General features: G+C 34.3%; 1 protein-coding gene across 1 annotated transcript in view; it reads left to right on the forward strand.

Annotated features, from left to right (window-relative positions):
* The window catches only part of ATP11B (ATPase phospholipid transporting 11B (putative)), a 113,805-nt gene that overhangs the window by 13,698 nt on the left and 81,952 nt on the right, over positions 1-18,155 (forward strand). The window contains exons 2-3 of the mRNA XM_080809564.1: positions 12,348-12,464; positions 17,582-17,671. Of these exons, the coding sequence (XP_080665690.1) occupies positions 12,348-12,464; positions 17,582-17,671 (207 nt within the window). The remainder of the gene's footprint in view (positions 1-12,347; positions 12,465-17,581; positions 17,672-18,155) is intronic.

Here is an 18,155-nt window from a genome sequence, read left to right on the forward strand (position 1 = left end):
AAAAAAGAAAGAAAGAAAATGTTATCTACCATAAACTGCAGTACACTTAAATTGGTTTTGAACAGCATGGCAAATTTTTTTAAAGTTTTTCAACTTTTTAATTTCCTTTTTGTCTTGAACCTTGGGAACTCAAAAATTTATTTTGAAGTTTGACAAGTTTGTGGTGTTGAAATAGAAATTGGAAATGCTGAAAAATATACTCCATTTTTATTAATAACTTTTATTACATCTGTAATGAAATTATATCATACATTTAACTTTATTCAGAAGGATGTATTTGATAATTTTCTATAGGGGAAAAAGTGAGTCGTCTAATGATTTATTACTATTTCAGTCAAAATTTTACTAATTTTACTTGAAATTTTGTTTGTCTTTTTTTTGTGCTCATTAAGAGGCCTTATTTTTTCTAAATGAATCTTTATCCAGAACAGAGGCCCTGACTTCTATTTTGGTATCTCCATCATACCAAGCATAATAGCTAGTATATAGTCAATGCTCATAATATTTATAAATTGAATTTTTAAAAATTAAATTATAGAATAATTTAATAAATGACATACTAAGTAGCTTGATATTTCAGAATGTTCAGATATTTTTACTGAAATTTGGTACAGTCTCTCATTTGGTATCAAGCACATTTTTCCCAATAAATACTTGTGTTACATATTGGTATTCTAAGATTTTGCTTTGAAGAGTCATTTGTGATGAGTACAATTGGTAGATAAAGCTTAAGTAGTAGTTGGTTCCGGCCTTAATTATCTGTTACCTAGGAAATTGTTTCTTCATTCTTGGCATCTCCCGAACTACAAAGGGAATATAGATATTCTTGTTTATCTCAGCTCTCCACTGTATTCTTTAATATACAAATTTGAAAAATGCTAACAAAGATGTGAAGATGGACTTGATTCTTTACATTGAAAAACAGGTAAGTGGTTCTCTAATGTGTGTTTTCCTATTGAAATCTATATGTAAAGGCACTGGCCTCTATCTAGGTATTCCGGAGACGCTCTAACTTTGTGGCATCAACTCTTTATGCACATTTAAAGGAAATTAGTGCAGTGGCTATGTGCAGTGTTGATCAGCCCTTTTTCCAGCACATGTTTGCAGAATTTGAAAAAAAAAAAAGAAAAGAAAGAACGAACTTAGGAATTTATTAGGAGACAGTGAAAGTCAAATTCTTAAGTAATCAGAGATGCTTTTAACAATCTTTATAATGTTTCCTAGACCGTTAGTTCCCTAATGATGATGTTTCCTATAGATTGAGATAAATTTGTCAGTGATCTTTGCAAAATGAGAAAAACTAGGTTAGTGTAATGCACCTATGGCCTTGTGTGTGTGTTGTGTGCATGTGTATTTGCTTAAATTTGTAGATGTACTTGTTTTTGAGAACAGAATTTTTTTAACTTCTAAAAAATAAACTTTTTTTTTATCTTAGAATAGTTTCAGATTTACAGAAAAGTTGCAAAAATAATACAGAATTCCTGTAGATATCCTTCACCTAGTTTTTTTTTTTTTTTTTCCTCTCTCTTTTAAATAAGATTTTCTTTATTTATTTTAGAGAGAGACAGAGCACCCATGAGAGCCTATGCACTGGGGCAGGGGCAGGGGCAGAGGCAGGGGCAGAGGAAGAGGGAGAGAAGCACACTCCCTGCTGAGTGCCAAGCCTGACAGATGCAGGGCTCTCAGGGCTTGATCTCAGGCTCCCGAGATCATGACCTTAGCTGAAATCAAGAGCAGGATGCTGAACTGACTGAGCCACCCAGATGCCCCACACCCAGTTTCTCTTATTATTAACATCTTATATTACTAGGCTACACTTGTTACACTAATAAACCAATATTTATACATTATTATTAGTTAAACTCCATACTTTATTCTGATGTTGTTATTTTTTTCACTAATATTCTTTCTTCTATCTGGGATAACACACTACATTTAGTAATTCCCTGATCTTCAATAATTTTTTTTCTCATAGCTTTCTTTTTCTCTCTCTCTATCATATCCTTCATTTCATACCTGAATATATGATTTATTTACACTAAAAAAAAAATCTTTCATTTGATACAGCTGTAGTTAATCACAGTCCCCACTTCCCCACTAACCCCATTTCCTCACCATCCCCAATTCTGCACTCTCTTCTTCAACCCCATTCAGTCAATCCATTGTAGCCCTTTTAACTTTATTCAGACCGTCGACAAAAGCCACCAATGATTTCCTAATGATTAAATTAGATACTCTTCCAGTTCTCATTTCTCTTTACAGCATATGAAATAATTTCTTCTTGCAGCTTCTTCCTGTGTTCCTGCCATACCTCTTCTCTGTTTTCCTTCCTGTCTGGTAATCTTTCTCCTTTGCTTATTCCTTCTCTCCTAAATGATAGCCTTGAGAATTCCATCTTTTGCTTTTATTCTCTTCTTCCTCTGTACACTCATAATAGGCAGTCTCATACTATGTTTTTTGTTTTAACTATCATCATTACGCTTGCTGGGTTCCAATCTCAAGTCCAACCCTCTTTCCTAACATATAAACAAAAATATCCAGTTGCTTTCTGGATATCTATGTAGGGAGTCCCACATTGAAATCAGAAAATAATTCTAGTCTGACCTTAAATACATGAGTAGAAATAGGAACTTAGGTGATATCTAAGGTAAATAAGGCCTAAATCACTAAGGTTTTATCAGCTCCAAGTGGGCAGGGACTAAGTCATCTATTTTTATCACCCGTGGTCCTTAGCTTACTACATAGCACATAGAAAAGTACTCAATAAGTACTCTTTGAATGCTAAAGCAAATTCTTTTCATTACATGTAGAAGTCAAGAATTGCAGATCAGCAGTACAATTTTAATAGTCATTATGCAAGATAGATGAACCACTTGCTCCCTGGAAGAACTAAAAGTAAACTAAAATATTCTTTTGTGGGGTTTTTTGAATAAATTTTTAAAATTATGTCAGTCAACTCAGTGTTGCTAAATAATTTCTCTGCTTAAAGTTTAATTTTCAAATTTTTGTAACAATAGTTTTAAGATTTGCTGGGTCCTGTTTGTTTAACTTTGTATGGACATGTTTTATTTTCTTCTACATGTTTCTCAGGTTCCCAGCAGATGAAATTAATAAGATAATTATCGTTTTTCTGCCCTGCTGTTTTCTACTCTTTGTTTTAATTCTTGTTTAATATAGCTAAGTAGAATTCACTTGGCGTCTCTATTCTTTAACTTCAACATATTTTTATGTTGTTATTGTTTATAATTTTTTACCAAATACATCACCCCGTTTAAATCTGTACTTGGAAATATTTGTTGTGGTTTCCTGGTGTGAATACTGCCTATACTATACAGCTCATTGTAAAAGCAGCAGCTTCTAATTTAAGGGATCCTATTATAGACCCAAAATTGAATATTTATAATGTATATTTTGGTCTCCCAAGTACCTAATTGCTTTTCCAACCCTATCAGACCCTAACAAATATTTTATAAATGCTTCATCCCTTCTTATCCTGTGATAAAATTTAAATATGTAACCTGACTACATAATAACTTCTTTAAAAAATCAACATCAAAACTGGTTGTTATATGAAGGAAAAATTAAAAAATACTTATATTAAATAATATCTATTTCAGGGGCACTTTGGTGACTCAGTGGGTTAAGCCTCTGCCTTCGCCTTGTGTCATGGTCTCAGGGTCATGGGATGGAGTTCCGTGTCACGCTCTCTGCTCGGCAGGGAGCCTGCTTCCGCCTCTCTCTCTGCCTGCCTCTATGCCTACTTGTGATCTCTCTCTCTGTCAAATAAATAAATAAAATCTTTAAAAATAATAATACCTATTTCATTATGTAAATGTGCAGTCATGATGTCAGTAGACATAATATTCAAATGGTGTAATCATTGTGCTAATGCGGACTGCTGAAAGTGTAGTGCACAGGCGTACCTTGGAGGTGTTGTGGGTTCAATTCCAGAGCACCACACACAATGGAGTATCACAATACAGCAAGTCAAATGAATTTTTTGGTTCCTAGTGCATATAAAATTTATGTTTGGGGTGCCTGGGTGGCTCAGTGGGTTAAAACCTCTGCCTTCGGCTCAGGTCATGATCTCAGGGTCCTGGGATCAAGCCCCGCATCGGGCTCTCTTCTCAGCGGGGAGCCTGCTTCCCTTCCCCTCTCTCTCTGCCTGCCTCTCTGCCTACTTGTGATCTCTGTCTTTGAATAAATAAATAAAAAATCATAAAAAAAATTTATGTTTATACTATACTGTATTAAGTGTGCAGCAGTTTATGTCTAAATAAACTGTGTACATACCTCTGTTTAAAAATACTTTATTGCTAAAAATGCTAACCATAATCTCAGCTTTCAGCAAGTCATAATCTTTTTGCTGGTGAAGGGTCTTGCCTGGATGTTGATGGCTGCTGACTGATGAGAGTGATGGTTGCTAGAAGTTGGAGTGGCTGTGCCAATTCTTTTCTAAATAACTAAATAGGATTCACCCTATGTCTCTGTTCTTTGACTTCAATATGCTTTTTCATGTTGTTCTTTAGAATTTTGTGGTTGTGTCTTTGTGCTTGATATTTTTATTTTTATTTTTTTATTTTTATTTTTTTCAGAGATCACAAGTAGGCAGAGAGGCAGGCAGAGAGAGGAAGGGAAGCAGGCTCCCTGCCGAGCAGAGAGCCTGATGCGGGGCTCGATCCCAGGACCCTGAGATCATGACCTGAGCCGAAGGCAGAGGCTTTAACCCACTGAGCCACCCAGGCGCCCTTGTGCTTGATATTTTTAAATATTAGACTTTGGATATACTGTGTAAAGGATCTGCTATTTGATTGACAACATGTCTCCAGCCTGTCTCAGTTATAACTCATTGCTTCTGATATTCTAAGGAGGACCTATAAACCATCTTCATTGCACTGCTGTGTATGATTGTGAAGGGAGAAGGAGAAGGCTCGGAAGTATTTGAGAAACCTGAGTAGAAATTTCTTTTTAGGGGCGTCTGGGTGGCTTAATTGGTTAAGTAACAGACTCTTGATCTTGGCTAAGGTGGTGATCTCAGGGATTGAGATGGAGCCTTATGTCAGGCTCCATGTTAGCATGGAGCCCGCTTAAGAATCTCTCTCTCTGTGCCCCCCCCCCCACCGCTCGCATGTGTGTGCACTCACTCGCTCTTTCATGCATGTACCAAAAAAAAAAATTTCTTTGTACAACTATCTGTTTCTAATTTGGTTATCACAGTTAGAAGATTTACCAGCTTCACTTCTTGTCTAATCAGTGTTCAACCTGATAGGCAGAACAATAACAAAATCAAATTTAGGGTTTTTAAGTCTATTATTTTTAAAGTCTTTTTTTTCCTAAGATTTTGTTTATTTGAGAGAGAAAGAGAGGTCACAAGTAGGCAGAGAGGCAGGCAGAGAAAGAGGGGGAAGGAGGCTCCTGATGCATCAGCAGAGAGCCCGATGCGGGGCTTGATCCCAGGACCCTGAGATCATGACCTGAGCTGAAGGCAGAGGCTTAACCCACTGAGCCACCCAGGAACCCTAAGTCTATTATTTTTGAATTTGATCTACACTAAAACAGCCTCACACATTTATTTTTATCATAAATGTCTCTGTTGCCATACATGGAAATCACCAGTCTAACAAACAAAAGACATTCATTATTATAATGGTTGAATTATAACCAAATAGGACTCTTCTATTCCATCAGAAAATTTCAAATGGATGAAATTGATTTTTAATTGATATTTTAATTGTGGTAATATATATATAACATGAACAATTTATCATGTTAACCAATTTTAAGTCTGCAGTTCTGTAGCTTAATTAAGTACATTCACATTGTTGTGCAGCCATTACCACCATCCATGTCCTGAACTTTTTTATCTTCCCAAACTGAAATTCCATAACCTTTAAACACAAACTCCCTATTCCCCCATTCACTAAACACCTAACAACCTGAATTTGTCTATTTCTTGTGTAAGAGGCATCATACACCGGCCCCTGATGAGGTGCCTGGGTGGCTCATTTGGTTAAGTGTCCGACTCTTGGTTTCAGCTCAGGTCATGATCTCAGGGTCGTGGGATTGAGCCCTGCCTTAGGCTCCCTACTAACCAGGGAGTCTGCAGGAGGTTCTCTCTCTCCCCCTTGCTCTGCTCATGTGCATGCATGTGCGCACGCTCTCTCTCTTTCTCAAATAAATAAATCTTTTAAAAAAGAGGAATCATGCAATACTTTTCTCTCATGACAGACTTATTTAGCATAATGTCTTTCAGGTATATCCATATTGTATCAGCTGTCAGAATTCCTTTTTTAAGGCTGAATAATAGCTCATTGTGCATATGTGCCATATGTGGTTTATCCATTCATCTGTTGATGAACACTTATGTTGCTTTCACCTTTTGGCTTTTATGAATAATACTGCCTTGAACATGGGTATACACATATCTGTTCAAGTCTCTGCTTCCATGTCTTTTGAGTATATACCCAGAAGTGAAATTGATGGCTCATATATGATTATTCTGTGTTTACTTTTTTTTGAAGAGTTTCCGTATTTCCACAGAGGCTGTACCACTCTACATTACTGCTGGCATGCAGAAGGATTCCAATTTCTCCACATTCTTGTCAGTACTAATAGTTTTCTGTTTCGGTTTGGTTTGTTTTTTTTTTTTTTTTTCTGTAATGGCCATCTTGATGGGTGGCAGGTGGTATCTCATTGTGGTTGTGTTTCCCTAATAGAAGTTGGTTTCTTTGACATCCAGAAATGAACCCCAAACAACTGTAAAGCTTTAACAAATGGCTTTGATGAGAATAAGATAAATCTAGGAACAGCAGAATGAAAAGCTTCTTATTAGCCTCTCTTTTACTAGTAATGGTAGACTTCACTTTGCAGACTCACTCATTTAAATATCATTGAATATAAATTCAATTTGGTAGAAAAGTCATGGTTAAAGATATTTAAAAACTAAATCTAGAACCTCGAAACTGGAGAATTTAGCCCATTTCACTAAATATTCATTAAATAATTAATTGGTACTTGCTGCCTTTAAGAATCTTTAATCTGGAGCGGGGAGATGGATATACAGTCAAGCAATTACTATTCCATGTAATAAAATCCCTACTGAAAGTGTGTAAAAGGTTTGGTGAGCATAATAAATAACAGATGCCTGCCTTTGTTTCTGGGAAAAAGGAGTGTCAGGTAAAGCTCCACTGAGAAGGACTCTTAAGCTGAAACTTAAAGGATGAGGAGGCTTTTGCTGGAGGTTTATGTTGAAATAGGAAATCAAGTTTGGGAAGTAATACCATACGCTATCAGAGATGACCTTCCTGTAGTAAAGTACTGACAGATGATTTAAGAGTTTTAGAATTAAAGATCACTCTGTATTTTATATCATATAGTTAGAAAGCCAGTCCTAACCCAACCCTGCAGTAAACCAAAGTTCCTAGAAGCCCAGATTGGTTTGATAGATGGCAATCAACCTTAAGTCCTAAAATGAAAATTATGTAACTTGAAACAAAAATGCATGATTATTGTGTTTGTTTATGTCACGGACATTTTAAGTTATTCTCTATCACCTTCCTTTGTTCTGTTAACAGTGTAAAATTGTCTTGCTCTTATAGTACCTTCATATAGGTGTATTTAAAGTCTATGTAATTCAAAATTCACAATTATATGAATTACAATTCACAAACTTAATTCACAATTAAGTTTATAGATTAAAATACACTATTCTAAAAGATGGGATTGGGAGGGAGACAAACCATAAAAGACTCAATCTCAAAACAGACTGAGGGTTGCTGGGGGGAGGGGGGACGGGAGAGGGTGGTGGGGAAATGGACATTGGGGAGGGTATGTGCTATGATGAGTGCTGTGAAATGTGTAAACCTGGCGATTCACAGACCTGTACCCCTGGGGATAAAAATACATTATATGTTTATTAAAATAAAAAAATTAAAAAAAATAAAATAAAATAAACTATTCTTCCCCAGTATCATATTTTTGCTAGGCCATTTTCATGTGCCTATGTACATTGGAGCATACAGCCAACAAAAATAACTTTCTGTCATGTAATAAAGTCTGTGACGTAAATAAAGCTTTTGTTCATTTATTTTAATAATGGTGGGTATTGCAGTTTTGAATCTGAAGCTTCTTTTTTTTGTTTTTTGAGTTTTGATGGATTTTTTGGTGTGTGGTTTATTTTGAAGCTTTTTTCTTTATATTTTAGAGGAAATAAATCACATAAGAATAAGAAGCACAAATTTACTTTGATCACTGTGAACCCTAAAGATGATGTCTTCTTAGTTATGTTAAAGAAGTGTAACACTTTTAAGTATAGGACTATGGTTTTAGTCTCTTGTTAGTGCTTTTATGTGTAATGTTTGTATTTTTCATAAAATCTTTGAGCTTTTAAGATTATGGAGAGGCTGGTATATTTGGTATGAAAATGCAAAATCTTGTGATTCATTTCCAAGTACTGCTGTGTGCCAAAGACTAACTTCTAAAAATTACAAAGCTGTTTACTTGTTTGGTTTCCCTAGGTCTCATCAGCTTATGGTTACAAAAGGAGTCTCTTTTTTCAAACCAATTCTGTGTGTTGTCAGTTCTTCCCCAAGAAACCATCCCGAGATTTTTTCCACTTTACCCACTTTTTTTTTTTTTAAATACCTGTGACTTTCACATATGCTCACAAATCTAGACTGAAAAGAGGTTTTGAATTTCAGACTTTTATAGAATATGGGAGTTTTTTATTTTTAAACAGCTTAAATTTGTGTGCTTCCAAAGCTCTACATGCTATTAAAATAGAATCAGAATGACTAGAATAGCATTAATCTATCTCAGTTTCTTTGCCCAGGGCAAGATGAAATCAGAGGAGAACAAAAGCAGACTAGCACTTAGGAGTTAAAGGTGTGAATGGTTAGTCTGAGATGACAACAGAAAATGTGTGCCAACCCCGGGGCATGTAGCCCTCCTAGTGATTAGGAAGTTCAGACTGTATTTCTTTCTCAGTGCTGTGAATTGTGGTTAATATTTGCTAGAAAAGCATGCAATACTTGAACTTCACCCTAAGAGTATAGTTATACAGTTAATTTTGATAATATGTTTGTTTTGACTCCTTTTAAAAAGAGTAGAGCATAAACTGTCTGGTGTTTTTAAAATCTGCAATATTGAGATGGAGAACTGATTGTAAAGCAAGACTTTAGGTAAGTGGTTTTAAGCTTCTTTACATCATGAAAAACCAGTGAAACCTGTGCTCACTCTCATCAGAAAAATGCACGTTATGTAAATTTGCATACAGTTTCAGAGATCAGAAGCCCATTTATGGATCCTGCTCTAAGTCACTTTCTTTATTTTTTGACAGTTTTATTCTTTTATTTTTATTGCTTATGGCTGACTTAATATGTTGCAGAGAAGGTAGTGTTAATGAACCGAAGTTAGAGGTTTTTTCCATAAGGGATATCTAGCTATCCCAGATACAAAATTTATAGTCATAAATATAAAATGTAACTATTTTGTGTGGAAAAAAAAAAAAAAAAAAACACCCGGGCACCTGGGTGGTTCAGATGGTTAAGCATCTGCCTTCAGCTCAGGTCATGATCCTAGGGTCCTGGGATGGAGCCCTGCATCAGGCTCCTTGCTCAGCGGGAAGCCTGCTTCTCCCTCTCCCACTCCCCCTGCTTGTATTCCCTCTCTCACGGTGTCTCTCTGTGTCAAATAAATAAATAAAATCTTAAAAAAAAAAAATACCCACACATACAGGCATGCCATTGATTGTAAAGTGATTCAGATCATGTGAATTAATTACAACTGAAAAATGTATAAGTGGATGTTATAGAATAAGGAAAAACTTGTCATTCTCCTTTTGGAATTATGTTAAATTATGGTATTTTGGAATGTAATGATACTGCATTTAAAATTCAGTTTAATTTAAAATTGATTTCATTTTAAAAATATTTCAATATATCCCCTTAAAATAATTATAGAAATCTAAGGAGTTTCAAAACTTTAGTATGTGATTACTGGTAAAGCCAGTAAAGATGAATGGAAAAGGATGAGTATTTGCTTCCTGGAAAGTCATGAATGAGGTGTTGCAATAGTAACATATATAAATAACATACGTAATTTGAGTCCTTCTTTTGCTTTATGTTTCATAACTTTAGACGTACATAGTAATACATTCTAGTCTTGCTGGAATTTAGCAAAAAATAAAATTCTATATCAGTAGTTCCCAGTCTCAATTGTCTTGACATCTTCTTAAATATTTGTTCATTCTTGGAGCACCTGGGTGGCTCAGTCATCTGACTCTTGATTTCAGCTCAGGTCATCATCTCAGGGTCATGAGATTGAGTTCTGTATCAGGTTCCACACAGAGCACGGAGCCTGCTTAAGATTCTTTCTCCCTCTCCCTCCGCATCGCGCCCTCACATGCATGTGCACACGTGCATGCTCACTCGCTCTCTATCTAAAAAAAAAAAAAAAAGATTTGTATATTCTTTCAGAACCATAAACTTACTTTTTTTACATTTAATTTATCCCTAAAGCTTACATACATGGTATGTAACTTGCTATTATTTTTACATGGTTACAGAGTGGATGTGGAATAAATATGCTTCATGCGGTCCAATGTTCCAGTTACCTGTGTGTCTGTCTCTCTTATAACTTTATGAACTTTACTGGCAAACTTCATGTGAACCGCCTTTGAGAAATACAGCAATAGATTACAGGAGTAGCATGCAAACTCTTTGTTCATTCCTTTTTATTTATTTAGTTGGAGCATACTGTGATTTGCTTGAGTAATTAACAAATCACATAATCCTACATAGATTAACATGGTACTTAAACTCAGTAAATATTTGTTGAATGGATAAATGGCATATATCTTTTAGATGATTGCAATATTCTAGATAGATCAATGAGTTACAGCTCCAGTTTTGAGACCTGCCTTTTTCCCCCATGAGTTATTATAGGGAACAATTATGAAATGTTTAAAGGAAAATTTATGAGGGAGATAAAAATGCATGCCACATTTTATCTTTGAAGAAACTGATTTTGAAATCAGACACATAATGACACATTCACATCCACAAAATGTGGTCATCACTATAAATAGAATAAACAAATAAAATGAAACTTCATGGTTTTTTATGGTGTGTACAAATGCATTTAATTTTCACAGTCTTATACTAGCTCTTTCTAAGATCACAGAATAAATTTTTTAAAACTCAGAATAACAGCAGTTGAAACTTATACATAACACTGTTGATATTCTGATGTACTAAACAAAGTATACATCTAGGTAGTATGGAAATTTCCACTTTCTGTGTATGTATGTGCTTAATGGAAATTTTACAGGGATGCTGAGTGTTGAATGGCAGCCACATCACTTACTTAGTAGATTACTGAATTAGAGTCTTTAATATCTATAAGTGGATCCTTATAGTCAAGAATACCAACTTTAGTTAACTTTTTAGTAACTTAGTAGCAGCAGTAAATAGCCATTGACCACCATGAAAGAAATGAAAATCTGAGAAATTTCAAATCATTGCCAGGTAGAACCCCTGCCAAAAGGCATTGCTTTTGGTGGTTGCTTTCAACCTGTCAGAATGTCTCCAAGATCTGCCAAACGAGTGTTGAAGATTCAGTTGCCACCTAGGAAAATAGTAAAATACTCTGGGAATAAAGTATCAGTATTTTTGTTCCAGTGAAAACTTTTACACTGGAGATCATTACTAAATGTACTTTGAAAGATGGTATCCTAATTTTCAGGCCAGAATTATATATCCATATTTCAGGGATTTGATTATATAACTAACGCAAAGAGAAAATTGTGTGAAATGAATCTGGGCAAGACCCTACCCGGTGCATTGTGAGGCCTGTGGGATCAAAGCTCTTTGAAACCAAGTTGATCTGGTTGTGGAAGAAATAAAATAATAAACATTTGTCATCAGATGTGGTAGGTTCTGGCTAGACCATTGCTACACGGGATTTCCACATCACTGAGTAGGAATCCATATTAAGAAGAAAGGTAAGGAACCCACAGGAATGAAAGGGAAGGAAAGAAGTCTTATCCTCAGATGCTTCTGTAAATCTTCTCTATGATTTTTTTCCCTTTATGGAAGCATTTCTAACAGAGTATGGATCATTTTTCATCACCAGATGTATAAGCTAGTTAGTTTATACTTGAGGATAATATACTAGTTTACCTGGGAAAGAAAAAAATATATGTTTAACTCTGCTAATAATTAGATAGATTGAGCCTATATGCAATTCAGGTCTAGTAATAATAGGTACAATCTGATTAGTTAAACCAACAGTAAAAAATCATAACAACTAACCTTGTTGATCATTATTTTTCTTTTGCTTGGTCTTAGGGTTTTGACCCACCACATCAAAGTGACACAAGAACTATTTACATAGCCAACAGGTTTCCCCAGAATGGCCTTTACACACCTCAGAAATTTATAGATAACCGGATCATTTCATCTAAGGTAAGCATTAACACAATATTAAAACTATAGATATGTTCAGTTTTGTTCTGAAAAGTGATTTATGTGTTCTAGTATACATTTATATCCTTAAAAAAAAATCAAGGAAATGGTTTTGGCAAATTTATCTTAACCAAAATTGTGAACTGTAAAGTAAAAGGAGTTGCCAGTGTTAATACCAGGTAACCGAAATTATCCTTAGTTGCAGTTAAACTGAGGAACTAATATTTATACCGTGTGCCAGGCACTATGTTATGTGCATCTCATATCATTTAATTCTTTTACAGCCCTGAGGCAGCTTTTGCAAAGCATTATGCTCATTTTATATTTGTTTCTTCAATTAAAGTGTTGGGAAATAATTTACAGGGTTGCACACAAGTAAGTGACAAGACTGGAGTTTGAACTCAGTTCTGTGTGACTTTAAAACCTGACTTCCTCCAATTTTACCACTCTTCTGTAAACATTTTATAGTAACAAGATACTGCTTCACTCACATATTCTTCCTCATTTCATTTTTTTCTATGACTTTTTAAAAAAGATTTTATTTGAAAGAGAGTGAAAGTGAGAGAGATCACAGAGTGAGAGGGAGAAGCAGACTCGCCTCTGAGCAGAGAGCCTGATGCAGAGCTCCATCCCAGGACCCTGAGATCATGACCTGAGCTGAAGGCAGACGCTCAGTTGAGTCATCCAGGCGCCCCTTTCTATGACATTTTTAAGATATCTTAGTTTATCTTGAAACTGAAGATTATAGCGTCATGCTGTCCCAATAGACTTTCCTCTCCTCATAGAGGAAATGTTTGCTGTCTGCTATGATAGCCAGTAGTTATTTAGGACTAGGTAGGCCATGAAATGTGGCTAATGGCACTGAAGAACCTAATTTTTAAATTTTAATTTATTTTAAATTAAATGTCAATCATATGTGGCTAGTGGTTACCTATTGGACAGTGTAGTTAGAGATGTGATTCAAAGAGACTAAGAGTAGAGTTCTCCTTAAATCATTTCTTTTACTTCATAGACCACCTTAAGAAGCATCTTTTATTGCACACACACTCTCTCTTTCAAATAAATAGTAAAAATAAGTAAAATCCTTTTTTAAAAAGTCCTTGGAAAAAAACTTTTTTAATTTGGGTATAATCTAAATACACTAAAATTCACCAATTTTAAGTATACAATTTGATGAGTTTTAGCAAATGTGTAACAACATGTGACCATCAAATATCAAGATATAGAATACATCCATCACTAAAAAATTAGCAGCTAGTTCTTTTCCTCTTCACCTCTAGCGCTAGCCACCACTGATCTACTTTCTATAACTATGGTTTTTTCTGAATTTCATTTAAGTACAGTCATATAGTATGAGTCTTCTGTGTCTGGCTTCTTTTGATGTAACAATAATCCAGATTCATCTTTGTTATTGCATATATCTGCAGTTTATTCCTTTTTGGTGCAGATTAGCTGTCAGCCTAAGTTTGGATGGTTTACATTCTGAATTTGGGTCATTTTCCTTGCATGGTTCTTCACTACCAATACTTTCCCCTTAAATTTCCGTCTACTTTTCCAGCCCTGAACTCAAATCTCTGTCATATTTTGTGATAAGAGTATAGTTTTCCCCTACTGTTTGCTGCCATAGGTGTGAGAGTTACGTAGTGTCTACAGGGTAAGAAGCCATAGTTCACAATTTATATTCCCTCCATTTACATTTTTTTAAAATTAAACTCTCTTCCAGTTTCTGTCCATATTTTGGATACTTTCCTGAATCCATTTTTAAAATCTAGTTTTTGTAGTTCTTATCTGCTGGGAGTTAGAGGATCCCTTTAGTCTTCTGAGAGTATTGAAAGCTGAGTGTCCTGGAAAACTTTTGTGATTAAGTATCTTTATAGGATTGTATTCATATGCAGAAGTATTAGGTTTATTGTTTTTGACCACAATTTCAAAAATGTAGATATTTAAATAAACATTGCTTTTTTTTTAAGCATATGAGGATTCTGTCTCTCATTACTCCTTTATTATTCCACTACTGTTTTCTCATACTTCCTGCAAACCAGATTACCTGCTATTCCATAAAAACGTGTTGAACTTCCAACTATGCCTTTGCTATGATGTCGTGTTGATAACCATGTTTTTTTAAATGTAGATTTTATGTTTCTGCAGAGATTGTAGATTTCATGTTTTTATGGAAATGTAAAATTCACGTTTTTGACCACAGATTCAGAAATGTGGGCACTTGTTTAGACAGTGTCCATTTTATTCTGACCATATTGAGGCTGACTTTTTCTAAATTCCCTTTACAAACTATACTCCCTTAGTATTTCCTTAAACTCTTCCACACTGTATTATTATCTATCTCATAGAGTCATGATGAACTTTCCTCCTCTCTGCCTATGTTCATGCTGTCTTTTTTTCCTAAAATGGTCTTCCTCTAATTGCCCCCTATTTTCAGCCTATTGAATATTCCCCTCTTAAAGCCCCTGCCAAATAGGACCTTCGTCATTAAATTTTTCTTTCTCACTGACTGCTTTTCATTTTAATTCTTTATCTATTCCTTCACTTACTTTATCTTTGAATATAGCTATTGATATTTTCTTCTTAATTTCCTCTAATATTAAAACTTCTTAGTTCCTCCCATAGTGCAAGTGTCTTGCACGTTGTAGGTACCTGATATCTCTGTTTAATTTACCATAGTAACTACCTTAACTTAAATTTCAACTTCTTTACAAAAGATTTAATTTCATAACTATGTTTTGGTTTTCTTACTGATGTCAGAATTTGAGGAAAAAAATGTCAATTGTATAGTCATATACATAGCTCTAAAGAAGTTATACTTCTAATTTATTTTTATTGACCATTATTACATAATAACTAAAATAATTTTAAAGCATAATAAATCACTATTTTTCTTAGAATATTTTTATATTGTTTAATATTTATTCTGTAGTTTCTCCTCTACATATGATAGGATAAGCACAGAATTTAGACTTGTTCAGTTTATTAATATATTTGTATTTTAGAAAACCTGGAAATAACAATTACTAATATTTGTAAGCTAGTTTTCATAAGAAAATTTTATTTATTCTGAGTTTTTCCGTGTGTTATTGAACTAGCCAAAGAAAATACCCTGAAACAAATTACCCTAATTCCAATTTATGTAATTGTTCTTTTTGAGATTCTGGAAGACAAAATATATTGTCATTGTTATGATTTAAATAGATTGATGTAACTTAGGACATTGCCAACTTGATTCCTGTGAAGTTTTATATATTTGATTTGGTGACTAAGGGAGTTACCTGGAATACTCTAACCCCTGTAGGGACAACTGTCTTTTTACTCCAGTTAAGATCAGCTAGAGATGGAGCGCCTGGATGGCTCAGTGGGTTAAAGCCTCTGCCTTCGGCTCGGGTCATGATCCCAGGGTCCTGGGATCGAGCCCCGCATCGGGCTCTCTGCTCTGCGGGGAGCCTGCTTCCTCGTCTCTCTCTCTGCCTGCCTCTCTGCCTGCTTGTGATCTCTGTCTGTCAAATAAATAAATAAAATCTTAAAAAAAAAAAAAGATCAGCTAGAGATGATAAGTTACCATCTCATTTTTACACATTGAAGAGTGAATAGAAAGCATCTACATCTCTTCTCTCCAGAGCCCTGAACATAATCCCCACTCCCAGATTCTGGAGCCACTGGTGGTACCACTACCACAGGAAAATATGTTTCAGATATTTCAGATTAGAACTGAAAATATAATTTCACCTGAGAGAAATGTTGTTAGGTGTTGTACTGCTTATATATCTTTGGGTCAAACAGGCTTTTGTGGGCTCTTTTGGGAACTTAACCCTATTTATAAAATTGTTCATATGGGAAAGGACATTTGAGGTCTCAAACAACTGATGAAGAAGTGAATTTTCTAAATAAGATAATTCAGAAATTAGAATCATCTTACGTTGCACCAGAGAAAATTAGGTAAACTGCCTCTTACAAATCTTAAAATGGTCTATAACCATTAAGGGTTCATTGCCTTGAGATAGGATAGTTATCTAAAAAAAATGCATTTCAGCCTTATGTATGTATGTATCTATTATGTGTGTATTCTTATGTTCTGCTCAAGTTTTGATCTTCAGCTATGTGCTGATTAGTAGTGGTAAGTGCTGGAGATACAGCAGTAAATAAAACCATGTCCCTAGCCTCAAGGATCTTACATTCTGTTGAGAGAATGTATGTAGATAAAGTAACAGTGCTACAAAGTATTTTCCTGTTTCATGTATGAAATTGTGTTGTGAGCAGTTAGTGACACAAGTAGAATTTGTACTGTTTTACCCTACCCCTATAATATAGCATTTTAGGCTTGTATGCTGATTAGTAATCTAACAACAGATACATAGCGGTTAATATGAGCCAGTTTCTGTCCTAAGTGCTTCATAAATATATTAGCTATGTAAATCTTAACAACCCTATACACTATGTTTATTATTGTCCTCATTTTATAGAGGCACAAAGTGGGGTACAGAGAGATTAGTCCAAGGTCATTTGACTGTCTACTTTAAAAATTGACATTGTGACAGATTTTCATGCCTTTATGGGATTTTCTTGGTGGTTATACCAGTGATCATTTATGTAAAGTATTTTTTAATCTTTTTCACATTCTAAGTTATTTTTCCATATTCTGTACTTAACAAAGGATAATCAAATAATTATACCATTTCCTTTATTTCTGACACTGAGCTATTTAAAATAGGAAATAAATTGTATCTAGTGTGAATGTTTTTATCAGCTCTTATTTATTTTTAACATTAGTTCAGTTTTGTGTAACCAGAGTCCAAAATAAATTATTAAATGTTGTTTTAGATCTGTCATCTACAACTTCTAAAAAATCAAGAATTTGATAGCAAAATTGGTAGGTTCCAGTTTATCTCATCTGTTTAAATTACATAATTAGCAATAAATAGTATAAGAAAGAAAAAAGTATAGAATAAAAGTTCTGAAACTCTTAAAAGCCAGGTAGTTTTTGTAGCATCAAGATTTATGTAATTTGTCTAAGGACTTAGTAAATCTGATTTCATTTTGCTTATTATTACATGGATATAATGTATATTATTTTAAATATTAATTTATCCATCTCTCTCTTTTTTTTTTAGTATACTGTGTGGAATTTTGTTCCAAAAAATTTATTTGAACAATTCAGAAGAGTGGCAAACTTTTATTTTCTTATTATATTTTTGGTTCAGGTAAGCTTATCTCTCAATAGATTAAGTTTATAGAATGATTTCTAAAATTATGTCTTCAGGGGAAAGTTACATTGCATTCTAAATCATTTGACTATGGGACTTTTATTTTTCCTGCAGAGTTTCCCCTTTGTAATCAGTGAATATTGTGATTTAAACCACATGCAGATTTCTAAAAAATAGCCTATGAATTTTAAGATTAATTTTATTTTGTTTCATCATTAATATGCTGTGGTATTGATACCCATAATCAAAACCAATTTTACATTTCAGTTGCTCTGCCTCAGAACAAAAATATTTTGGCTTTTAATATACAGCACATGTTTTTGGACATTTCTGCCTATGGAACCATCTTTGGCTGTGAAAATCTTTCTTAGGCTCTTCCTTTGTTTTCAGTTTAAATTTTACTTTTATTTTAAGGGTTTTTTTTTATTTAAATTTTTAAGAACCCCCACGAGTATAGATTTTTTTTTCTTTTTTTTTTTTA

The sequence above is a fragment of the Martes martes genome (assembly GCF_963455335.1).
Source record: "Martes martes genome assembly, chromosome: 1".
Taxonomy (NCBI): domain Eukaryota; kingdom Metazoa; phylum Chordata; class Mammalia; order Carnivora; family Mustelidae; genus Martes; species Martes martes.